Genomic DNA, 27,063 nt, shown 5'->3' with positions numbered 1-27,063 from the left:
AGGCATGACTTCTCTGACCTTTCTTGAATACAAAACCAAGATGGGTCAACAGACACTGCCAGGAAAGCAGAAAAAAGAAAGAGGAAATCCTACTGTTTTTCAGTGTTTGTCAGCTCAGAAATATTCTGTTTTCCATGGAGGAGTGGTGCGGTCAGTGCACACTGAGCAGGTAGCATATCTTTCCAGAGGAGACTGTTTCTATGTCTCTGTCCCTCTTGACAAAATGGGGCCTTTTAGGTGGCTGGGGTGTACCCTGATTGTAAAGCACTGTGCCAGGGGCTGATAGTCTTCTTTCTCTTCTTCTCATTCTCTTGCATGAGTGTGCTTATTCTTGGCTTTAGGCCTGGGATGAAGTCAGTTCAGCAGACAAGAGTGGTTCATAGGCAAAGGTCAGTGCTGGCCTCCAAGGTACTCACATGTTTCTTGGGTGGAACCCTGTGAAATTCTTTATAAATCAACTCTCTTATTAAGTTGGCTGGTGGCCTTAAAACAGGAAGCGATGATTCCACCAGGGCGTTCCTGCGGGTCCCAGGCAGCAGGAAGAAGCGGGCTGAGGGACCTGACAACCTTAGTTCGAATTCTGCTTCTGTCACTTACCTGTGAGTTTAAGCAAAACAGCTCTTGGAACCTCTGCAAAGCTGCAATCAGGAAGAGCTGTCAGAGTGTCTCTGACGGTTAGAGGAGATGCTGAAGGCACTGATGCTTCTGCAACAGCTGGTGTGCCTTTGCTCATCCCATCTCATCTGCTCTGAATTACCCCAGAGAAGGCAAGGGATTTGCTCCAGGTCACAATGCTAGCAGATGGCAGAGTCCAGATCAGAGTCCAGTGAAGTCTAAGTCAAAAGTCCACATCCTCCTCTGCTTACCTCCCCATCTCACAGTCATGAGCCGCTTCATGCTTTTTAACACAATTCGATTCACTAGCTTTTCCAAGTGCTTGGTGAGGAACATCATGTATATTTGATGTATTTGACACCCTGCACTCATGTGTTTAAATGACTTGCCCAAGGGGATGCTGTGGGCCCCAGGGAGTATGAGGCTGGCAGGAGGACCCAGGTTTCCTGAGCCCAGGCCAACCAAGGATGGTGGAAAGATGTGAGGATTAGAGGAGTGAGTTTCAGCAGTAGACATCTCAGCCTTAAACCCTTGTAAGGAAAACAAGTTGATGATCCAGGTGATGTCACCTTCAACATGGCAAGTGTCAGACTGAAATGACTGTTTTAGTTGCTTCTGTTTGTCCTTAGAATGGTGGCATTTTGGCATCCAAAGGAAGAAAGAGACCCTTAGAACTCTTTACAGAATATGTGTTTGTGTGTGTGGTATATACACATATGTACACACACACACACACACACACACACACACACACGAGTCCGTTCTCATTATTCACAGTAGTTACATTCTGTAACATTGTAACAAGCACTGAATTAGTGAATCCTGAACTACTGCTCCTAGAGGAAAACAGGATTTGGTTCCTGCAAGCTTATGGCTACATTTTCATCAACTCATCAATATATAACCTTGTTACGTGTGCTTCCTTTTAAAGACAAATTTTTAATATACATAGTTGATTCATTAACATTAAATTCATAGCCAACGGCAACCACAAGCACCAAGACTCATACCTGAACAAAGCGTATCTAACACAGGCTTTTTTTTTTTTTTTCTATAAGAAACATCACAGCCTGCTTGGGATTAGGAACACAGCATCCCAGCCCTATGCTGGGGAGCCATTTTAACAATGAAATCACCAAAAGAAAGGTACAAAAATGCAAAAGTGTGGCATTAAACACCTCAAGAAGAGGATACTTGATTACAGGCTGAAACAAGAAGGCAGAGCTGACCTCAATTGGGAAGGAACATGCAAATTATTCACCGCTCTGCACGTGTCTGTGAATGGCCACTGAAAAGGCTGCGAGAATTGATTTCAGGGTGATGAATACATTTTTAGTGAGTAGGTAAACTCATAAATGCAGTATCTGTGAATAATGAGGACCCGCGGTGTATATCGTGCTTAGAGAGAGAGTAACCTCGTGCCAGAGGCTCTGAGAAGCAGAGTACGGTGTTTACAATTTTCACTAAGGGGTAAAGAATGGATGGAACTGCCTTCAGGGCCCATGTTATCGCAGAGAAGTAGCGAGTAAAGGAGGCAGTGGTCATCCAGGGGGAGGGGGATTTGGTGGACGGTGGAGTTGAGAGGGAGGGTGAGCGGGGGTACAGAGTATGGGTCCCTCTCCCTTCTTCCCCTCACAGCCTGGCAGGGCCTTGAACACTCCTTCCCTGAACACCTTGCAGGGTGAAGCCTCTCCTGTTCTCACCTGACTTGGTTTCTGCTGAGCATGAAACACAGAGCGACTTTCCTCCCAGGTCGTCACCCAGGTGCTGGGGGAGCACTCTATGTTTTAAGTGTTCCCCTGGGTTCCGTTTGCTCATTTGCTCGTTTTCTAGTCCTTTCTCTCCATGACTGTGTCAGCTGACTATCTACTCCCACTTAAAGAAGCAGACAGTGCTGGGAAATCTCACTGGGAGAGTCAGCGTGAAAGAAGAGATGGAGTCCAGGTCGCTGGGAGCTGAGGACAGCAGCGGTCCTGGTCGAGCCAGGATGTGCAAGATGTGAGGGTGTGCAAGACGCCGGGGTGTGTAAGATGCAGGGGTGTGCAAGACGCCGGGGTGTGCAAGATGCCAGGGTGTGCAAGACGCCAGGGTGTGCAAGATGCTGCTGGAGACAGTGCATTGGGAGCCGTCACTTTGACCCCTCAGAATACACAGGTCAGCTCAACCCTGCACCTCATCACTCCAGGCTACTCTTAGTAGAACAACAAACCCTGGGCAAGGGGGAGTGTTAGGATACCCATGTCTGGGCTTACTAAACTGTGACCATGGCAACGCCCTTTATCTATCAGAACTTAGAAGCCAGAACCAGACTGCCTGGGGTTGAACCCCAACTCTGCCTCCTACTCCTGGTGTCTCAGTTTCCCCATCTGTCAAGTGGGGATACCGAAAAGATTAATATCTTCCTCATAGGGTGGTTATGAGGATAGTAATTTATAGATAGTAATGACTAATTTATAAAGCACTTAGAACAATGCCTGCACAGAGTAAACTCTGTAGAGAATTAGCTTTTACTATCACTCTGGCTATTATTATTACTACTATTCTTAATCTCTCAAGTATGTAATGGGGTGGAATCATCTCAGAAGACTTTCTTTCCCTTCCTGTTCTGATCCTAGGGGTGGGGTGCTTCCTCACTGGGTGGCCTTGGGCAAGACCCTTTTCCTCTCTGGGGCCCCAGGTTCTTATCTTCTAAGTGAGGTGCTGGGACTCAAGCCCTGAAAGTCTGAATTTACAAAATAAGGAGAAGGCGTCTCCCAGGCTGGGGTTTGTTTGTTATCTTGCCCTCTCTTGGGGATGCCAGAAGCCCATTTTGCTTACTTTAAGAATTTGCCCAGAATTTAATTTTTCTCCCCTTTTGGTCTATTATGAGCAACTGCTTATCTCATCTTAGTTGAGATAAGCAGTTAAGTCATCAGATGAACAGTTTATATTAGCAGTGGGTTTTTAAAGCTCCCATTCCCTGAGTGTTGACCCAGCATCTTCCCAAGCCTGGGCTGATTGATTCTATCATCATTACAACTGCAGGAGGGAAATTATTGTCCCCATATTAGACATGAGGAAATCTAGGCACAGAGAGATTATGCAGCTTAGTGAACAACACACAACTGGTAAATGGTAAATCCAGATTAAAATCAGAATCCCTGCTTTCTACAAATGCTACCCCATAGGCAGTTGGCCACGAACTCAAGTTCTATGATGATAACAGATACACCATCCCATTCAATAGGCTGCTCATAGTATTGATCAAAACCACAGATTCTCATCATTGGAAGATACTGTAGCAGTCATCTTCAGGGTGTGTTAAACTTTGGAAGGATCATGGCCCCTGTGAAAAGGTGAAAGAAGCTATGGACCCTTTCCGTTGCAAAAAAAGTTCACATATCCACATAAAAACATAAACAGAAGTGTCTCAATTTCACCAAGTTCAAACATCTCAGGCAGAAAATCTCAAATAATGCTTAAACTCTCTTGAAACTCTCTAGTACATATTTATTTTTGCTCCAGTTCTGCATTGATGAGAACTTTCTACACAAAGCAGCTGTTCATTCCATTAATGTTCACCTCTGATTGTTAGAAAGTTGCTCTTTCAACACAACTGACATGCCTTTCTCCCGGACTTTGGTCCCATTTTTGGCTCCTACCTGTTACTAATACACAGAAATATCCAGCCGACCTTCCCAGGACAATTCTCCATGTTTCTGAGGATGCCAGCCACACTGTCTCTAGCCCTCCCAGGCTGGAAGGCTCTGCCCTCCACTACTCAGCTCATTTTCTCCTGAACACATTCATTTATCAATGATTCAAACATCCAGAGCCTGTTTACAGTCCAGAACGTAATACAATGTTCTAGCCATGCAGGGACCAGTGCAGTGCAGGATTCTCACTTTACTTTGGAAATCAGATCTTCATTAATATGCCCTAATAAAGGTAAAAAAAACACCTTATTTTATCTTGAAATATAACACACACAGAAAGACTTGCCTGGTAGAAAGTGACAGTTCAGTGAGCTACCAATCACAGAGCAAACATCTACACCGCCCACGTCAAGAACTAGGCTTGAACCACGTCAAGAACTACGCCACGACCACGCCTCCCTCCTCCACAAAGGCAACTTCTATTATTTAATGGGCTTCCCTCATATCTCAGTGGATGAAGAATCTGCCTGCAATGCAGGAAACTCGGGTTCGATTCCTGGGTTGGGAAGATCCCCTGGAGAAGGAAATGGCAATCCACTCCGGTATTTTTGCCTGGAGAATCCCCATGGACAGAGGAACCTGGCAGGCTACATGGGGTCGCAAGAGTTGGACATGACTGAGTGACTTTCACTTTACTTCACTTCATTCTTTAAGGTAGTAATCTTCTTGCTTTCGTAAGTTTTATAATCTTATATGTATGCCACATAGCACTATAGATTAGTTTCCCTGGCTTTGAATTTTATATACATGGAATCATATACATTGGCATCCTTTTAAATCTGACAATTCATTCATTGGTGTGTTTGTGAGATTCAGGCATGTTGTTGTATATTTAGTTGTAATTTATTCATTTTCATTTCTGGAAAATTCCCATTTGCCTGAATTTGCTGCAATTTATTTATCTACTAATATTTTATTCTTAATGGACACATGGACTGTGTCCAGATTTTGGTAACTATGAACAAGCATCTATAAACACTGGAGTACTCACACACATGCATTCAGGTTGGGTATAGTTAAAAAATGGGCTTCCCTGTTGGCTCAGAGGTTAAAGCATCTGCCTGCAATGTGGCAGACCTGGGTTCGATCCCTGGGTTGGGAAGATCCCCTGGAGAAGGCAATGGCAACCCACTCTAGTATTCTTGCCTGGAAAATCCCATGGACAGAGGAGCCTGGTGGGCTACAGTCCACAGGGTAGCAAAGAATCGGACATGACTGAGCAACTTCACTTTACCTAAAAAAAGCAACTCTTTGTAATTTCAGATCAGCAGATAATAGCAACACATATTCCAAAGTAGTTATATCAGTTGACACTTTCAATAGACAGTTGGTGGGAATTTGTTGTATGATGCAGGGAATCCAAAGCCGGTGCTCTGTGATAGCCTAGAGGGGTGGGATGAGGAGGGTCGTGGGAGGGCGGTACAAGAGGGAGAGGACACACATATACCTGTGGCTGACTCATGTTTATGTATGGCAGAAACCATCACAATATTGTAAAGTAATTAACCTCTAATGAAAAATAAAATCAAACAAACTGACAATTTCACTAGCTCTGTGGGTATGTTCCAAATGTTCCAAGCTCTTGCCAACACTTAGAATTACTAATCTTTTTAACTTGAGCTAGTCTAGTGGTTTTATAGTGGCATCTCATTGTGGTTTTCATTTGCATTTCCCTAGTGGTGAACAAAGTTGAGCCCATTTTCACCTATTTATTAGGTGTTTATGGATTAGAGCTTTTGGCAACTCCTTAACAATTTGATTCATATTGAACCTGTAGCCAAATGAAATGGTTTCTGACAGAGGATGCTGTTTAGTCATAACTCCCTTATTGAATTCAGCTGGATTTGGGGTTCTGAAAGCAGACCCAAATATTCTTAGTAATAATGACAGCTAATACTTATCGAGTGTCTACTGCATTCCAAGCACTGAGCTATGTTTGACATACATAGTGTCTCTTAATCCTCACAACCAGCTTATTAGGTTGATACTATTATTATCCTCTTTTTACATGAGATAATACTAGGGTAGTAACTTAACCTAAGATCTCATAACTAACAAGTAGATCAAATCACCACCTATAGTTACTATAACAAACTCCCAAAGATGGAAACACATGACTACAATTTAAAAAAAAACCTTTACAATGATTAAAAGCTGAATAATAAAATGGACATGTAGCTGTCAAGTGGAGAAAAATCATTGCAAAGTATGACACAGGGTGAATGGTCGTAATGTGCAAAGAGTTTTTACAAGTTAATGAAAGGACACACAGCTCAAAAACTGGTCAAACGTTTCATTGGTCCTGTAAATCTGGAAAATTCTGCACAAGTTTTTATGTTCTTCTACCCTCAGGAGGTATATGAGCAAACTTAATGAGTCTGAGAAGTTTTGCACTAGAAATCTACTTTAACATGGAATTTTCGTATTTGACAAAATAGCCTTTAGCATCCTGATGAATTACAATCCTTTGGAACAGACTGGTGAACTCTATAGTAACCACTGTGCTGTGCTTAGTTCCTCAGTCCTGTCCAATTCTTTGCGACCCTATGGACTGCTGCCTGCCAGGCTCCTCTGTCCATAGGGCTTCTCCAGGCAAGAATACTGGAGTGGGTTGCGATGCTCTCCTCCAGGGATCTTCCCAACCCAGGGGTTGAACCCAGGTCTCCCGCATTACAGGTGGATTCTTGGATTCTTTACCGTCTGAGCCACCAGGGAAGCCCATAATAACCATTACTTCCTTTGATTTCTAATCTGGTAAAACTTTCAACAAAGGAAACAAAATTAGTTTTGTCCCGGGTTTCTCAACTTTGATGCTACTGACATCTTGGACTGGATAATTCTCTGTTGTGTGTCGGGGGGCAGTCTTAGGCATTTCAGGGTGTTCAGCAGCATCCTTGGTTTCTGCAGGGTAGATGCCAGGTGTCACTAACATCCCCCCACCCCCAGTTGTGACAACCAAAACTGCCTCCAGATGTAACCAAATGCTCCCCGGGGGAAGACTACCCTCCCCCACCCCCTTAAGAACCATTGGTCTGGCCGTTCTGGTTTCTTGAGAACTCCTGTTGTGCCTCCTGATTACCTCCTAACTGTCTAAGTGCTCCCCAAGCTGCACAGCACTTCACTCTATTTTGATCTCTCTGCCCTGTGGCATCCACTATTCTTTGTTGTAGTATAAGAGGGTCCATCTCTTGACTTGGAGTCTCTCTTGTTTGTTAGAATTCCTTAGATCTCCAGGCACACGAAACCCTGTGGTTTCCTTGATGTGGAACCTCTTTTCATCCTTCCACCCTGCAAGTGGAATTAAGCTCCTTCCTTCAATCATCTCTACACGCCCTGCACAGCCTTCCATCAGATCCTCAGCATGTGTTATACTTATTTATCTAAGCAATTGTCTCAGTTTTTTGAGAGCAAGGACTGGGTCCTATTCATCCTCTTATTGTCAGCATGGAGTAGGCACCGATCAATACAAACAAAGGGGAAAAACAGACTTGAGGAGGGTCAGGAACTTCAATCATGGGATCCTGGGTGAATTTCCAGGAAGACTGAGTTAATTCAACAGCCTCTTCACCAGTTTCTTCCTGGAAATGTTCTCCTTGCTTCTCTCCAGGCAGACAATCTTTCTTCTGGAGAGAAGGTGAAAGTCCTGTAAAAGGTACCGTCCTGTTTTTCTCCTGTTCAGCCATGAATATGACATCATCTTCTCAGTTGGCATGTCCAGACCATTTCTGATACTTTTCTTATTCCAAACAGAAGGAGAAAAGCCCCTTTCCCTTGATCTCAGCATTTTTTGCAAACCTCAGTTTATTCCAGCCAGTGACACTTTTCATCCTTGGAGATGAGCCCTCCTTTCCATGTTCTGGGAGTTCCTCTGGGGCCTGCGTCTCTGGGAGGCATCCCCTCCTCTGACATTGCGTCAGTCTCTTTAAGTATTTCCTTCTTTTTATTTCCTGTCTGGGATTATTTTAAGCTTTAGAAACGGAATTTAATTCTTGGGAAACTTCTAGCTTTATCAAAGCTGTCCAAGATGGTGGCAGGGGGGCAAGAAAAAAAGGACATTTTTGAGAAACATTAATAAAGGGTAAGTGACAGGACATGACGACCATGTGTACACAGAAGAGGGGAGGTGATACCCAGATTTCTGTTTGAAGACAATGGAGGGACTGGGGATTCCTGTTGTAAAGACAGTCCCAGGAAGAGGAGGAGGATGAAGACAAGGAAGGAGAGTGGGCTCTCTGAAAAGAAAATGGGTGTGGTCTGGGATTTTGAGAGTCTGAGGTTTCCCGGGCGGACCAGTGGAGATGCAGAGGACGTAACTGGATAGAAGAGCCCGAGACGCTGCACAGCAAGGGTGACTGGAGGGCTGCTGGCGTGTAGACGGGAGCTGCAGTGGAGAGCGCAGACGAGAGCTCAGACAGTGTGTGCTGATGGAACAGACGAGGCTAAAGATGGGGCAGGAAGGAAAGCTCTTGAAGGAGACGGTGAAGGAATGGTCAGAGAGAGAGCCAGAGATCCAGGAGAGGGGCATGGATCTCAGGACAGAAAGGAGGGCCAGCAGCTTCAAATGATGTAGACAGGACAGTTCAGATATGGACAGAGATATGATCACTGAATTAGCAGCAGAGGGTCATTGAGGACCACGGGGAGGGCAGCCATAGGAGGGCAGGGAGATGTAGTCAGATGACAGGGCAGGGAGGAGAGGTAGGGAGAACAGGCAGTGGGGAACAGACTCAGGGTGAAGAGGGAGTCAGTCAACCACCCAGCAACCTGAGGGGCCAGGGTGCAGCCGGGACCACTGTGGGCAGTGGGAACAGTAGGGAGCAAACAGGTAAAAAGCTCTGCCCTCACAATGTGTACTTTTTAGGGAGAGGAAGTAGGGAGGGAGGACTTTAAAAAAATTTTACTTTTTTCTTCCAGTTTTACTGTGACATAATTGATAAGGATTCATTTTAAAGATGTTTGTAAGAAGTATCATCATTTGCCAGATGAGGAGGCCAAAAGAAGTTAGATGGCAACTTGCTCCAGTTAACATAAAAGTCAGAGCTGAGGTCACGCCCTGACCTGTCTGACCCTTTCCATCCTTTGCTGCTTGAAGGGGATGGAGTTTAGGTGGGAAGAGGTTACACAGAAGGCATACGGCATGGGAAGAACGGGAAGAACAGAGGTGCAGGGTGCAGGGTTATTCATGGTTGGACTGTGCCTACACAAAGCAAGGTTTCCACCGGCCCCTGCTGGCGCACAGCTGTGCTGGGCCTCGCATGTGGCCTCAGGTTCCTCCACTGGGGACCGCAGGCACTGAAATCTACCTGTTCTCACATGGTCCTGTTTGAGCCAGAAGCTTGAGAGGTAGCCTGTTTTCCCCTCCACCCCAACTTCCCCATCCCCATCCCCCTTATTTAGGAGTAAATCTCTAGAAGCGCAGGCACTGATCAATATTCCTCCATGAGATTTATAGAGGCACCAGAAAGAGACAGGGTCTTTCTTCCTCTGGGATGGTGAGCTTAGGGACCAGAGCGGGCCATCCACAGCTGTCTAACTCAACCATGCGAAGAAAACACCAGGCAGAGATTAACAGGGCCAATAGGTCTGGTATCATTTGAGCTCCTGGATCCAGCTCTGCCTGAATCTATCAGGAACTATCCGAGACTTTCTGACGCTTGAACCAACGAATTGTCTTTTGCACTCTAACGTGAGCTGTGTTTCTATACTTGCAACTGCAAAAATCTGACCAGTACAGTGTCACAATATGTTGTAACCGAGCAGGACCCTCTTGGGCCTTCCTGGGACAGACCCCTCCCCCTCATCTTCTGCTGTAGCTCCTCTCTGAAGTATTTAGATAACAGTATCCGATGCACACTTCCTGAGTTGTTTTTGCAGATGCTAAAACCATCACTGAATGGAAGAAATTAAAACTACTTGATGATCATGAGTCTCCAGACCTACTGGTGCCTAAGGATTGATCATATTAACCACTCTATGACTTCACCATCAACCAATCAGAGAATTGTGCAAACTGATCACATACCCTGAGACCCCCTCCCTCACCTGGCCTTTAAGAATGCTCAGCTGAAACCCTTTAGGAAGTTCAAGGTTTTAAAGCAGGAGCCCCCAGTCCTCCTTGACAATAAATGCTGTGCTCTCTTTGACCACAACCTTGTGTAAGGAGACTGGCTTTATAGCATGTGGGCGAGTGGACCCAAGTTTGGTTCTGTAACAGTGTCAGCTGTGACTGTGGAGGATATGTTTTTGACTTTTGTGGAAACTGACTGACTCCAGGGGCTTCCTCCATGGAGCCATATGCATTCACCACCTTCTAGGTTCTAACTCTGCAGGTGATAGAGCGATGAGTAAGACACGTGCTTACACGCAGCTGTGGAGATGATAAGAACCATCTACAAAGTGCTGTACATCCATTTCTCTGAATCTACAATCACGGGAACTGATTAGCCAGGGAGGGTTTGGCAAGTATGGACTGAGCTGGAGAGGTGATCCATGAGAGCGCAGAGGAAGGTGTGTTATGGGGGGAGGGAGGGAATGTGGAGTTCCTCTAACTCTCTGTTCTGGGAGGCTAGGCTAAGGTGGGGGTGTTGGGGGATACAGAGAGAGGGGAGCAGGTGGTCCGGGGGAGCCGCGTGAGTATTAACGTAAGTGGAAGGAAGAGCTGCTTCTCATACCTTTCCCATTCCGGCGTGGGCATGTCCCAGCTTAACCACCACGGGGAAGTGAGGGGCTGTGAGCTGAAAGAGACAAGAGAAAACCACTTATTAGCATCCCAGAGCATCACCGCCGACACTCTGGTCACTAGTGCCACCTGGGAAGCCCTTATATATGCATATATACAGTTCTGACTGATTTCACGATGTTGTACGACAGAAACCAATACAACATTGTAAAGCAATTATCTTCCAATGAAGAAAAATAATAGCGGTCACATCAAGATGAGAACAAGCATTTATGGGCTGGACTGCATGGGCGCTGTGTTGAGCTACTGTCCTGGACTCCCACCTTTAAAGACTGATGGGGCAGCAGCCTGGCCTGGTTAGTTCCCTGTCATACCCCCAGCAACCAGAACATGGCCTGACCCAGGGAAGGGGCTGACACAGAATCTGTGGTACAGTCTGGGTCTGGGTAAGACTTGTAAGGCATGCATGTCTCTCCCTGTGATACAGAGGAAGAGAGGGGCTCAGATGGTCAGATGCTTGTCTTGGCCATGCTTACTCAGCTAGGAAGTGAGGGGACCGGGACTGAACCTACGCATCTCCTCCTCATGCTGTCTGTATGTTGTTTGAAATAGGCTTGTTCGGTGTCTAGAAGTATACTTGGAGTTGCTTAAGGGCAGAGGTTATCCCTCCTCATTATTTAGTAACAATTCCACGACTTGGTCAACTCCAGAAGAGGTAATCATGTCCCACCCTCTGTGCCGTACAGGTTTCTATTCTGGTGCCTGTCCCTCAACCCTGGGCTGTCCGCTGACACCCTGGATGCTCTGGGAGGAGGAACCAGGTCTTCCCTTGTGGTGCCCAGCACCTGGTCTGACACACAGGAGCGACTGTAGCTGCCACAGAGGGTCTGTTGTGGGTCCCAAAGCCATGGCCCGGACCTCATTTCATTTTCCCCCACCAAGGTCACGTGAGGCAAGCAGGAAAGGTATTCTTGTAACACTTCACAAAAAGTCAAGACTCAGGCAGCTGCTGGGAAGGGGTGGAGCTGGGACATGGGTCTGTTAGACTCCAAGCTCGATGTGACTTGTTTGCTCTAAGACCTAAGCAAGGGCTTCCTGCAGTAGAGGCTGAATAAGAAATTTCTTCCTCATTTCAGGCTAAAATGTATAATATCCTAGTGTCTAGAGTTAACAAATGCAGATTTTAGAAAAGGCAATATTTGTTTTTGATTCCAAAAGCAATGTGTACTCACTATAAAATTTTGGAAACTATAAAAAAGTACTATGTCATTATGTACAAAGAGCACAATAAAAATCACCATTGAACTTTAATGGTTTTGGTGTATTATCTGTTTCCCTTTTTCTTTTTTTAATCTAAATTTTTCTTTTGATTTGTTCTGTTCTTACAAAGTTGGGAGTATAATGCATACCCAATTCTGCTTATTGCTCTTTCCACTTCATGTTATAAGTGGTAAGCATGTTCCTGGTGGTAATATTTGTCAGTGTAAGAGTTATTATGGAATATTTCACATGAAAAAAGACTTTAAAAGCAATACTGTGAATATCACTTAGCTTTAGCAATAAACAATTGTCCATACAGTTGAAGCCCCTGATGTCCTTTCTCATCACATTTCCTTCCCTCCTATCTCATCACATTTCCTTCCTTCCTATCTCAGATGTAACCGTCATATAAATTATGTGTTTATTATTCCCTTGTGTTTATTCATATTTAACTACTACCAAGGATTCCCAATAATAGACACTACACATTTAAAAACCTTATGTAAGTAGCATCAAAAGAATCTACTCTTATGAATTTTTGGGGTACATTGTGTTCGTGAGATTCATGTATGTTGATACATATAGCTCAGATTCCCGTTTAACTGCTGCCAAGTATTCCATTTGATGAGCACATTACCATTTGCCCATTTCCTGCTAATGAACACTTAGGTGACTTCTATTTTTCCAATTATAAACAATACTAGTAAGGGAGCTTCACCAAGACACAGGCACAGGTATGGAATTGCTGGGGTGGGGCAGTGCTTGCCTCAGCTTTGCTGCTGCTGCTGCGGTCGCTTCAGTCGTGTCCGACTCTGTGTGACCCCATAGACGGCAGCCCACCAGGCTCCCTCGTCCCTGGGATTCTCCAGGAAAGAACACTGGAGTGGGTTGCCATTTCCAACTCCAATGAATGAAAGTGAAAAGTGAAAGTGAAGTTGCTCAGTCGTGGCTGACCCTAAGTGATCCCATGGACTGCAGCCTTCCAGGCTCCTCCATCCATGGGATTTTCCAGTCAAGAGTACTGGAGTGGGGTGCCATTGCCTTCTCTGTCAGATTTGCTAGATGTAGCCAAATTGCTCTGCAAAGTGGATGTACCCACCTATGCTCTCATAGGCAGGAAAAGAGATCCCGACACTTGAGGCTGAAAGACTGAAATTTTACCAACTCAAGGGGCATACAGTGAAATGCATGGGTGCATTTTCACCAAGTGGTCTTGTTCCCCAGCAAAATCGTCACCCCCAGCCATTCACTCACATACCCTAGACACCCTCTGCAGTCCGTGAACTGCCCAGATCACTACTGGGGCTTCATCTTCATCTTATTTTAGGGTGGAACTTGAGGTGAGGGGCAACGTTGCGCTCTCTCTTCCTCTCCATCCCTCTCAAATTGATTGCTTCCCTGCATGCCGGCAGGTACTGGAAAGAACTGTGCTCAGATTTAACCTTCCCTTCTGTTTAATCTTAGACTAGATATTTAACTTCTCTGAACCCTACTGCTCTAATCTGCAAAATGAACACAATAATGTGCTCTAATCTGCAAAATGGGTACAAAAATTTGCTCTCATCTGCAAAATTACGAATAAAGCACAAGCTGGAATTAAGATTTCCGGGAGAAATAGCAATAACCTCAGATATGCAGGTGACACCACCCTTATGGCAGAAAGCAAAGAAGAGCTAAAGAGCCTTTAGTGAAAGAGGAGAGTGAAAAAGTTGGCTTAAAACTCAACATTCAGAAAATGAAGATCATGGCATCTGGTCCCATCACTTCATGGCAAACAGATGGGGAAACAGTAGAAACAAAGACAGACTTTATTTTTGGGAGCTCCAAAATTACTACAAATGGTGACTGCAGCCATGAAATTAAAAGATGTGTTTATCACAGCACTGTTTATAATAACCAGGATATGGAGGCAACCTAGATGTTCATCAGCAGATGAATGGATAAGAAAGCTGTGGTACATGTACACAATGGAATATTACTCAGATATTAAAAAGAATACATTTGAATCAGTTCTAATGAGGTGGATGAAACTGGGGCCTATTACACAGAGTGAAGTAAGCCAGAAAGAAAAACACCAATATAGTATACTAACATGTATATATGGAATTTAGAAAGATGGTAACGATAACCCTATATGTGAGACACACAGATGTATAGAACAGTCTTTTGGACTCTGTGGGAGAAGGCGAGGGTGGGACACCCATGGCTGATTCATGTCAGTGTATAGCAAAACCACTGGAATATTGTAAAGTAATTAGCCTTCAATTAAAATAAATAAATAAATAAATAAAAAGACGCTTGCTCCTTGGAAGAAAAGTTTTGACCAACCTAGACAGCATATTAAAAAGCAGAGACATTACTTTACCAACAAAAGTCCATTTAGTCAAAGCTATGGTTTTTCCATTAGTCCTGTATGGATGTGAGAGTTGGACTATAAAGAATGCTGAGCACCAAAGAACTGATGCTTTTGAACTGTGGTGTTGGAGAAGACTCTTGAGAGTCCCTTGGACTGCAAGGAGATCCAACCAGCCCATCCTAAAGGAAATCAGTCCTGAATATTCATTGAAAGGACTGATACTTAAGCTGAAACTCCAATACTTTGGCCACCTGATGCGAAGAACTGACTCACTTGAAAAGACCCTGTTGCTGGGAAAGATCGAAGGCAGGAGGAGAAGGGGACAACAGAGAATGAGATGGTTGGATGGCATCACTGACTCAATGGACATGAGTTTCAGTAAATTCCGGGAGTTGGCAATGGACAGGGAGGCCTGGCATGCTGCAGTCCATGGAGTCACAAAGAGTTGGACACAACTGAGAGACTGAACTGAACTGACTGAACTGAATCTGCAAAATGGGGACAATAATGCCCAACTCACAGGTTAGTTGGGGGAAGAAGAAATGACATAAAGAATGTAAAACTGGCACCACATAGAGGTTCAAAATCAAAGTGTGAAGTAGAGTTGAAGGGAGGAAGGAGATGACTCTGGTTTTGTGGGGCAAAGAGAGAGATAAAGAGGGAGGCTGGATGATGGAAGAAAGAGACCAGAGGCTCCAACCCGGCAGTATCTGCTTAAGAGCAGGGGAGGGAGTGAAGTGAAGCCCAATGAAGGAAAATCAGGAGACTACACCACAGGGAGTCATCAGAGATCATTGACTTAGGAATCATCTTGCCTATTCCCTATATTAACATGTTAAGGCAGGTAGAGTTTCTAGGAATGCTCCCCAAGGTGTCCCACTCTAATCTCTGGAGTCCGTGAATGTGATGAGATTGTCAGACAATGATTGGTCTGGTTATATGCACAGCTGACCTTAAAACAGGGAGATTATCTTAATTGAGTCACACGAGCTCTTAAAAGCAGAGAACTTTCTCAGACTGGTGGCAGAAGAGGAAGGAGGTGAGATTCGAAGCATGAGACTTAATATATCATTCCTATGCCAGGAGATGAAGGCAGCCCCTGGCTGAAAGCCAGCAGGGAACTGAGGACCTCAGACCCATAGCTGCAAAGAACTGAATTACGTGGGTAAAAAGAATGAGCTTGGGGGAGAAACTTGAGCTCTGGAGAATGTGGCATGCCAGCATCTTGATTTCAGTTGGATGAGACCCTAAGCAGAGAACCTTGGCATGCCGTTCTACCCGATGTACGTAACTGTGAACTAATAAAGAGGTATTCTTTTAAGCTGCTAAATTGTTAGAGAAGTAATAGGAAACTAATACATGTGTCCTCCTAGATACTGAAGACCAGAGTGAAGTGATTGTTTTCACAACATATAATAACAGAACCAGTCAAGCTCATGTGTTTTGAGTCTTAATCAAGTCCTCTCTCTCCCAAGGCACACTTTCCTGGGGACCATATGCATCTCTGAGGTGCAATAAATACTCTTCCCTAAACATAAGGATGAATAAAACAGTATAAGATCAAATCAATTCAGTGTGCACTAATTGAAATAAGAACTATTACATGGCTGGCTCTCTGTTTTATGTTGTGTAGGACACACAGAAGATTGAGACAGGGTTTCCCAGAGAGATGAACGATGCAATGAAAGAGCAGACCCAGCAGTACAGTGGGTGAGTCCGAGTGGGTGGTGTCATGAGCAAGTCCCATAGAAAAGGAAGACTCAGAGAAGGATTCTGAAGGATGAATAGCTTTGTGGGTGGGTGGAGGGAAGGCTTAGCATCCCTCAAGAGCTGAATAGCGCAGAGTGCTATGGTCTTCCCATGAAGGGTGTTTAGATTCTTCATGAGCTTTAATGAATGAAGACTCAAAGGAAGGGAGGATTTATCTTATGAAACTTAATATGAGTTTATCATCAATAAAGTGATTTTGGACATAATTTCTAAGTGGAATTAAATATTTAAACGGAGTGCCCTTCTCCAACACTCTTAAATGAGACTAGAGGAACATATTAATGGTCAAAAATAGTGGGAGTAGAAATTGACACAGAAAGTCAATCAAGGGAAATCTGAGAATTTACAGTAGGATATTTCAAAAAAAGTATTTTGAAAATGTGTTTAAAACAATGAATTTTCCTGATACTAGGAGAAATTTTCCTTTGCCATTTTTTACTTTGATTGAGAAAAGCATTCTTTTCAGAACCAGCTTGCAAGTCTCTGAGCTGGTGATCTGAGAAGGAAGAGGCAATTTGGGGCCCGATTGCTAGGGGCCTTCAAATCTGAAGGGAAGAATTTAGGTTGCTTGGATGGGCTGGAGAAATAGCTCAGTTCTGGGACAGGAGCATGACCTGTCAGCTGAGAGCAGGTTAAATTGTATTGGGAGAGGCTGAAGGGCCAGGGTTCAACAGTATGTGAACTGCGAACTTCTGGATGTTCAAGCTGGATTTAGAAAAGGCAAAGGAATCAAAGATCAAATTGCCAATATCTGCTGGATCATTGAAAAAGCAAGAGAATAGCAGAAAAACATCTACTTCTGCTTTATTGATTATGCCAAATCCTTTGACTGTGTATATCACAACAAATTGTGGAAAATTCTTCAAGAAATGGGAATACCAGACAACCTTGCTTGCCTCCTGAGAAACCTGTATGCAGATCAAGAAGAAACAGTTAAAAACGAACATGGGACAACAGACTGGTTCCAAGTTGGGAATGGAGTACGTCAAGGCTGTATATTGTCACCCTGCTTATTTAACTTACATGCAGAGTACATCATGTGAAATACCAGGCTGGATGCAGCACAAGCTGGAATCAAGATTGGTGGGAGAAATATCAATAACCTCAGATATGCAGATGACACCACCCTTATGGCAGAAAATGAAGAAGAACTAAAGAGCCTCTTGATGAAAATGAAAGCAGAGAGTAAAAATGCTGGCTTAAAACTCAACATTCAGAAAACGAAGATCATGGCATCCAGTCCCATCACTTCATGGCAAATAGATGGGAAAACAATGGAAACAGTGAAAGACTATTTTTCTGGGCTCCAAAATCACTGCACATGGGGACTGCAGTCACAAACATAAAAGATGCTTGCTCCTTGGAAGAAAAGCTATGATTAACCTAGACACCTTATTAAAAAGCACACACATAACTTTGGTGACAAAGATCTGTCTAGTCAAAGCTATAGTTTTTCTAGTAGTGATGTACGGATGTGAGAGTTGGACTATAAAGAAATCTGAGCAGTGAAGAATTGATGTCTTTGAACTGTGGTGTTGGAGAAGACTCTTGAGAGTCCCTTGGACTGCTAGGAGATCAAACCAGTCAATCCTAAAGGAAATCAGTCCTGAATATTCATTGGAAGGACAGATGCTAAAGCTGAAAACTCCAATACTTTGGCCACCTGATGTGAAGAACTGACTCAACAGAAAAGACCCTGATGCTGGGAAAGACTGAAGGCAGGAGGAGAAGGAGATGCAAGAGGATGAGATGGCTGGATGGCATCACCGACTTGATGGATATGGGTCTGAGTAAACTCGGGGAGTTGGTGATGAACAGGGAAGCCTGGCACATGCTGCAGTCCATAGGGTTGCAAAAAGTTGGACAGGACTGAGGGACTGAACTGAACTGAAGGACCAGAGAGCAATTTGGAATTGGTTACGACCGACTTGAAGTGCTACTGGTTGGGCTTGAAGTAGGATGGTGGTGATGGAGAGAGTGGGGACACTCCCAAAAAGTTTTTTAAGTGATACTTAAAAAAATGGAAATATCATCTTCAAATGACCATAGAAATTCAAGACTAGGATTGTCTACAACTTTATCCTCTAATCAAATCAGTGTTTGCTTTGGTCCACCCTACTTTATAGTCCTCATTTATATGTTCAATTAAAAAAAGGGATATTCTGCAATATTAGAGAAAGAATTTTATATTTATTCACTTACCATTAAACCATTAGTTTTTCCCTATTTTTACCACAATATTTTTTTTCCCTTTATATCCCTCCCCTACTTTCCATCTCATCCTCTGCCAGGTGAGGATGAGATGGTTAGATAGCATTACTGACTCAATGGACATCAATCTGAACTCCAGGAGATAGTGAGGGACAGGGGAACCTGATGTGCTGTAGTCTATGCAGTTGCAAAGAGTTGGACATGACTTAGTGACTCAGCAACAACAACAACCCACTTTCCATCCCAGGTGACTGATCTCATTGTCCTGGTGATTTCTGCCCAATACCTGTTATGCTCCATCTTTGCAAATATTTATACATATGTATGAATGAGATCAATTTTTTCCAAAATGGCTCTTTTCACTTCACAGCTCACCATTTGCACTCCCTTCCCCATGTCAGTAGCTACACTCCTAATACAATAGTTTTAGTAGCTTCACAATATCCCACAGGGCACGTGGATTGCAATTCTTGGCCATTTTCCTATAATGGCCATTTGTGCCATTTTCTCTCTCTCTCTGCTGCTATGATCAATACCACTAAATATCTTTGTACACCTGAGCTTGTACGCTAGTGTCATAAATCCTAGTCAAGAGCTTCTCAAGGGGAGAATCAGCAGTATTTGGAGACATCCTGCTATGTAAAAGCTCGAGAAAGAACAAGGATGCTATCATACTGCACCCTGGATGGATCCCCCAACCATATGATCTCCCAGGTTAATGACAGCCACACTTATTGAGTGTCTCATAAGGGCCAGGGATGGTTCTGGAGACATCCTGCTACGTAAAAGCTCGAGAAAGAACAAGGATGCTATCATACTGCACCCTGGATGGATCCCCCAACCATATGATCTCCCAGGTTAATGACAACCACACTTATTGAGTGTCTCATAAGGGCCAGGGATGGTTCTAGGCACTCAGATTTGTTAGCATTCTGCCCTTTCCTGATGCAATAGATAAGAAATCGGGGGCAAGCCATCTGTCAAGGTCAGGCAGTTAGGAAACGATGGAGCTCCTCCACTGCCACCCAGGTCTTCTCCCCAAGCTTCCCCTTTCCCTTCCCAAGCCATTCAATTGGGTTTCAAAGGCCACTCTTATTTCCACTCATTTGTAACATGCCAGCCCCTCCCCAAACACAGACAGGTCATGAAGGACAAAAAACATCTTGTCGGCTATTTTCTCTCTTCCCTTCCCAACAATAGCTTTATTTAGTTCCCCTGGGGATGGCAGGCCTGCATCAGTCTCTCACAGACCCCCTGTCCCCGCTCACATGCCCCGGGGCTCCAGAGTTCAGCACTGCCCAGTGGCGCAAGAGGCCTGACTTCCTGTTAGAAGGGGCGAATCCATTTTTGAAACCAGAGATCCCCAGGCTGATAAGGGCCCTATTCAGAAGGCTCCCAAGAAAACCAAGTAAGTGGGGGTGGCCCAGGACTCCTGCTAGGCATTCTCTTGGGGGGTTGTAGTCAGAGCAGTGTGAGGCCAGATCAGAGTTGTACCAACCTCAACGTCAAGCCAAGGAATTGGAGAGCTGTGACCTGAGTGGTCTGAGGCAGCTCCCCACTGAAGGAGGCAGCTCTCTGTATATTCACGACTCTCTGGAGATTTAAAAACACAGTGTTTGGTCCTGGTTAAGTGATGGAGAAAGCAAGGCTTGGAAGAATCTGGGGGAGGAAAACAAGGACCAAAAACACCTTGGAAGGTTTCAAGGAGAAGCTGGGTCTCCGTCCAAGCCTCTGAGGCTCGGCCTGATCTAGTTCGCACTACCTGTTGTTTCATCCTGTGTTTCCCCTCCTTACCACCCCAGCTTCTGTCTACATGTTCCAACACATGGGCCTTTCAGATCTTTAGTGAATGAGCCTCATTACCTCCGGCCTCTGCATCCGCTGCTCCTTTTCTCTGAAAGATGCTACCTAACACTGTTTTCTAGGCCACCCCTTTACATACTTCACAGTTCAGTTGATATGCTCTGTCTCCAGAGTGCACTTCCCTGGATATTGGTCTAAAAAAATAAGTGCTTCTTGAATCTTCTTTATCACACCATGAACTCTCCCTTCATAGAGTTAGCCACTATTTGTAATTGCACGTTTATTTTCTTTGTTGTCCCTCTCTCAAATCCAAGGTAGGTGCGCTGAGAGAACAAGGTGCTCTGCATGTTTCATTTACAGCTGTATCCCCAGGCTCCATCCAAGGGGTGGCATATAGTGACTGTGCAGGAAGTGTATATGTTGGATGGGCGTTAGACAAAGGCTTCCATGACAGGGAATGACGCCACATGTATACAGGCAGAGTTGGACAGAATTTGGGGAAAACTTGTTAGTAAAGGTTGGTGTGAGTAGAGGCTTGCTGGGGACGCAGTGGGAATTAGGGTGAAAATGTGGGCAGTGGCAAGCTTGGGGGGCGCTTAGACACAAAGAAGGGATTTAGGATGGTTTCTGTGAACACTGGGCAGCCACTGAGGGTTTGGGTGCAGAGTGTACCTATAGACAAAGCAGGTTCAGGAAGACTTCTGGGAGCTGTGTTAACAACAGCTCCCATTTTGGAGCACTTACAGTGTACCAGGAATGGTGCTAAACACTTGACCAATATCGTCTCTTTTAAATCTCTTGACACATCTATGAGATGATGATTTTTAGCCCCATCTCCTATGGCTCAGTGGTAAAGAAGCTGCTTGCAGTGCAAAAGATGCTGGGGACACAGGTTCAATCCCTGAGTCAGAAAGATCTCCTGGAGTGGGAAATGGCAACCCACTCCAGTATTCTTAGCCGGGAAATTTCATGGACAGAGGAGCCTGGCGAGCTACAGTCCACTCGGTCACAGAGTCAGACAGGACTGAGCATGCATGCTACACTACTACATATGAAGGAAGTGAAGGCTGAGAGAGGTGAAGATGCTTGCCTAGTATTACTCATCAAGAAAGTGGAGTAAATAGGATTTGGCCTGAGCCCACTGTCCTGCTGCTGCTTCTGGATAATTACGCTATTCATCATTAAGGGCTTCCATGTGTTCAGAACTGTGTATATTTGTGGATTTGGTTGAAGAGGGTGGGTGGAGGCCAGCAGACTCATTAGGACAAGACTGGCTACTGTGATGACCAAGCAGCTTGGGGGCCAGCGGGGGCAGCATCAACTGTGGAGCCAGAAGGCCCCTAGGGTTCACATCCAGCTGACACCTATGGATATGAGCCTGTGGGCAACTCACTGGCTACTCTTGTGACTCAGTCTTCTCATACCCCTAGGAAGATCACTTGATGAAGTGACATTATAATAGGTGTCTGTCACTAAATGGTCACTGCTGGTGAAGAGGCTTAAATTGAGTTAGAGGATGTCCAAGGCCTGGCATGTAGTCAGACAGCATGCATGCTATGTGCTAAGTTGCTCAGTCATGACTGACTCTTTGAGACCCCCATGGATTGTAGCCTCCCAGGCTCCTCTGTCCAAGGGATTCTCCAGGCAAGAAGAATACTGCAGTGGGATGCCATGCCCTCCTCCAGGGACTCCTCCTGAATCAGGGATTGAACCCATGTCTTTCAGGTCTCCTGCATTGACAGGCCAGCTCTTTACCGCTAGCGCCACCTGGGAAGCCAGTGGGACAGCAGTCCATCCTAGTTCTCATTTCTTTCACATCTGTGATCTGAGGGGCATGGAGTGTGGAGGGGGATGTCAAGGCCCGATGGACAGAATTCAGTCATTCCTGGGACACAAAGAGAGAGAAGAGGGCAAGGAAGCCTGATGCCACGTTGTCCGCAGGGGACTCAATGAAGGTTTGACAGATATGGGGAGGTGCAGAAACAGGGCTTGTTACAGACATTTAAAAAGATTCATTAAAAAGAGAAAACAGAAACATCCTGAAAGCTGCTTGATAAACCTTAACCTTGGTGTGTAATATCTGACAGAATCTTCTTGGAGTTTAAGTACTGCATGCTAAGAAAGTCCTGTCTAGAGGGAGTAGAATGGACAAGATGACCTGGGGCAATCCTTTCCAATCCTTTAATGCTGTGACAAATCTACAAATTACCAAGGTGATTGAAAGACAAGACAGAACATGTCATGACAAAACTGACCGCAGCCTACATGGCTCCAAGATCTGGCTCCAGCCTTTCCCCAACCCCCACCCCGCCTTACGCACGCTCCCCCATCACCTTCTCTATCCCAGTCTTTCTGGCTTTCTTTCTGACCTGATACTGGCTTTGCTCCTTCTAGCCACAGGGCCTTTACACATGCTGCTCTCATTGCCTGGAACACTCTTCCTGCTCCTCCTATCCCCACATCAGATCACATCTCCACTGCTGCTTCCTCAAGAAGCTGGCACTCAGCTTCTTGCCTAGCTAACAGCCCGCTGAACTCTTTCTCTTCCTTAGCACTTGGCCGTTTTAAATTCACCTATGAGATTGCTGAACAATCGTCTGATTCCCTCACTAGTCTGTTACCTCCATAAGAAGTTTCAGGTCTGTGTCTGCTACTGCTCATCACTGAACCTTCAGGCCTCTCCTGAGTTACCGACCTGCCTCAAAAACCCAGCCCCAGACGGTCCCACAGGCACCTCCAACCCAACCAAGGATACACATGAGGTTTCCAAGCAACCTCGTAAATGTCCCATTGGAAATGCTATCTCCTTTTCCTATATCCTGATCTCAGTTAAAGGTCCCACTACTCACCCAGGTGTCAGAGGTCCCACCAGCTTTCCCTCTTTTTGTATCTGCCCTCGACCAGGTCTGGCATATAGGAGTGGCCCAGAAAACATTGGCTAAATGAGGTCTCTGGCCTCATGGCCAAGCTTAATGCTTTCTGCCCTTAGAACCCCACCTCTGAACTCTCTGCATCACCTCTTCCTACTTTTAGAGTGTCTTGGAAAAATACTGGTAGCATTTTTAGAAAAATTAAATTAAACCTGCCCTATGAAAACACAAACATTCCTTTTTCTTACATTTCCTGTTTCCCTGAGAAACGGAACAGTCAAAAATAAACACACCAATAGGATGGCAATATTTGCGAATACACTTTTCTTGTTTTCACCCCAGTGAGGTTAATGGCACTGAACAGGCTTGGGCTGCCAGCTCTCCTCCTGTGAGGATTCTCGGGTTTGTTCACAATTTGGACAACATCCCAGCAAAACGGTGGCTCTGGGAAGGGTCTGAATGACCAAGGTGATCAAGACCACCCTGAATGGATAGACACAGCTATGTGATTTTAAGTTCCCTAGGTTTTCCGTTGTCATTAATTTCTATTCACAATCTTGTTGCAACTCCATGTCTCAGTGGGAAAAAGCCCTCTTTATAATCAGATGATCCCTAAAATGGGAAAGTATTGTTTTTTCTTAGTCACTTCAGAAATTAGCTAAACAGTAACTGCACTCCTTCAGCATCTGCATTGCTTTGCTTCAGTTTATGTTCACAGTGTGATGCCTTAAGATTCAAGATAAATGTGATATTTTGGCTAAAGACACTCATTGGTGTTGCACAGAACTTGCTTACTTGGGGCTATAAGCAAAGGGACATGTCATTTCCTCTGTCTGGTTCAGGGAAGCGCTATTCATGGAATGCTGTAGAATGAGGAGTAAGAGTGAGCATAGGCTTTGAAGCCAGACACAGCAGATTAAATACTGTTGTGTCACTTCCTATCTGAGCACTCTTGGGCAACTTAGTTCCCAGGTTCGTTTTCTGTAAATGGGAATAGATACACCAGCAAGGAAGGTTATTGTGAAGATTTGAGTTTGTGTGTAAATCACATGCTACATATAGCTGGATCTTCACCAGAAATTCTCTGGGGATAATCTGAACCATGGTTTTTCCAGTAGTCATATATGGATGTGAGAGTTGGACCATAAAGAAGGGTGAGTGCTGAAGAATTGAAGCTTTCAAAATGTGGTGTTGAAGGAGACTCTTCAGAGTCCCTTGGACTGCAAGAAGATCAAATCAGTCAATCCTGAAGGAAATTGACCCTGAATAACTCACTGGAAAGTGATCCTGAAGCTGCAACTCTAAAACCTGGCTACCTAATTCGAAAAGCCAACTCACTAGAAAAGACCCTGATGCTGGGAAAGACTGAAGTCAGGAGGAGAAGGAGGGCAACAGAGCATGAGATGGTTGGATGGCATCATTGACTCAATGGACACGAATGTGAGTAAACTCCAGGAGATAGGGAAGGACAGGGAACCCTGGCGTGCTGCAATCCAAGGGGTAACAAAGAGCTGGACACGACTTAGTGACTAAACAACAATAATATTCCATTGTATGAAATTTTTAAAATTTTAAGCAGATTTTAAGCACACCTTGGAAGCGGCTATATGTGTATATCTAGCACATGGCTTGCATAACTGCAAACCATGAAGGCAAATGAAATTCTTAGCAAGTTTCAATAAACAAGGATAATATTTTGGCAATGCCAAAAGTATTGATCTTAAAAAATTATAATATATAGTTGGGCATCTTATGAATTTATAATACTTGGGAAAGAGGACTTTTTTTTACTGGAAAACTGACACTGGCTTGCAGGTACATGCCTCCTGTGTGTGTCAGACCTTATCTGTCTCATTTCCCACAGGCTCTTCAGCCCTTGCAAGCAGAGGGTCCAAGCCAGATTGTTAGTCCAATTATTGGAGCAAGCAGGATTTCTGCTTCTGGCACATTCTTACTAAACTTGTCATCCCAGCAACAAGTTGATAAAGAGAAGGGCTAAGAGGGAAACATGTCTAGTCCAAACAAGAAAGTATCAAGAAATACTGGTACAGGGAACCCATGAGCAGAGCAAGAGAGAAAGTGACCTTTGGTGCTCCCTCCCACTCATAAGACCACTGCCTCTTTCCTTTTGAAACTCACCTTAACTTTCCAAGCCCTCATGGCTAACTTTGAAGCCATTCAGAGAGGAAGCTTTGAGGTGAGGGTTTCACAAATCTATGAGCAAAGCTAAGGCTGTGATTGCTCATATACGTTGACTTCCACATCTATTCATTTGAGCTCCACGAGGGCAAGGCTGGTATTTATTTTGTTCACGTTTTACCTAACACATAGCAAGTGTTCAGGATCTGTTGACTGAACTTTCTGAATGAGTAGAAAAGAGCAGAGTGCTGAAAAGGGAAAGGGAAAGTGAAATCGCTCAGTCGTGTCCGACTCTTTGAGACCCCGTGGACTGTAGCCCACCAGGCTTCCCTGTCCATGGGATCCTCCAGGCAAGAATACTGGAGTGGGTTACCATTTCCTTCTCCAGGGGATCTTCCCGACCCAGGGATCAAACCCGACTCTCCTGCATTGGAGGCCGACGCTTTAACCTCTGAGCCACCAAGGAACCTCATAAATGCTGGTGCTGTTACTGTTGGTCTTCCTAGGTGGCACTAGTGGCAAAGAACCCACCTGCCAATACAGACAGATGTAAGAGATACGGGTTTGATCTATGGATTGGGAAGACCTCCTGGAGTGGGGTACAGCAACCTACTCCAGTATTCGTGCCTGGAGAATCCCATGGACAGAGGAGCCTAGTGGGCTACAGTCCATAGGGTGGCAAAGAGTCAGACATGACTGAAGCAACTGAGCAAGCAGAGGAAAGGACTTTCCATGCTCAAGAATCCACAAAGGAAAATGCATAAAGGAGTGAAAGTTCCCGGAGGACTCAGAAAATGTCAGGGCCAGCCACAGGGGTATAAGGTCAGGAGAGGGTGATCCTGGGAGAGCAGGCTTTCACATTCAAGGACCTAAAATCTGGGCTCTTTAATGCTCTCTCCAAAATAAGGATATAACACAGTCATTTTCCTGTGTGTGTGTACGTGTTAAGAGCTCTGGTTTGTTAAATGTACAAATTAAAACTGTACTACAAATTTGGTTGTCCTATTTTGCAATTTAAAAAACAAACCTGGAATCTCAAAAAAGAACCCCTGTCCTCATCTTTCAGAAATACATGCTGAAGTATTTTCAGATTAAAAATATATTTAGTCTTAGATTTGCTTTAAAATAATCCAAGGTGGGGTGGGCATGTAGAGCACAAGACTGAGAATGTATTGAAGCTGGGTGATGGTACACGAAGGTTCATCATTTTACTCTCTCTGCCTCAGTGTATGTTTGAACATTTCTATAATAAAAGAATTGTTTAGAAAGGCCCCCCTTCACTCTAAGTGGTCCTGGGGAGTCCCAGGATGTTCCTTCTGGTAAGAAAGAAGGAGGAATGATGGGGAAGGCGGGATCACCGGCTGAAAAATGAATTGGGGCCAAACAGTGAAAACCCCTGTAAACTCTACTGAGAGGTTTGGACTTAATCCCTCAAATGATGGGAAGGCCAGGAAAGAATTTTTGTAGGGAAATGACACCACTAGGGTTGCATTTGGGAAAGAACGCTTGTAGCTGGCATCTGGAAGACAGTAGAGGTGTGTGTAAGTGTTTGGGGATTGAGGGTTGGGGTCACGTGGAGGGCCCAGCCCAAGGACTGGGAGCACCTGCCTTCCCCTCCACGCTTCCCCTAGACAGTGCCTCCAGGGAGGACCCAACCTAAGAGAG

General features: G+C 44.8%; 1 protein-coding gene across 3 annotated transcripts in view; it reads right to left on the bottom strand.

Annotated features, from left to right (window-relative positions):
* Positions 1 to 27,063, bottom strand: part of SYN3 (synapsin III) — a 491,622-nt gene that overhangs the window by 54,639 nt on the left and 409,920 nt on the right. For all 3 annotated transcript variants that reach the window (XM_027541855.1, XM_027541857.1, XM_027541856.1), the window contains exon 7: positions 10,982 to 11,044. In XM_027541855.1, the coding sequence (XP_027397656.1) occupies positions 10,982 to 11,044 (63 nt within the window). The remainder of the gene's footprint in view (positions 1 to 10,981; positions 11,045 to 27,063) is intronic.

This window comes from Bos indicus x Bos taurus, chromosome 5 (assembly GCF_003369695.1).
Source record: "Bos indicus x Bos taurus breed Angus x Brahman F1 hybrid chromosome 5, Bos_hybrid_MaternalHap_v2.0, whole genome shotgun sequence".
NCBI lineage: Eukaryota > Metazoa > Chordata > Mammalia > Artiodactyla > Bovidae > Bos > Bos indicus x Bos taurus.
This window is presented reverse-complemented; position numbering and strand designations above follow the sequence as displayed.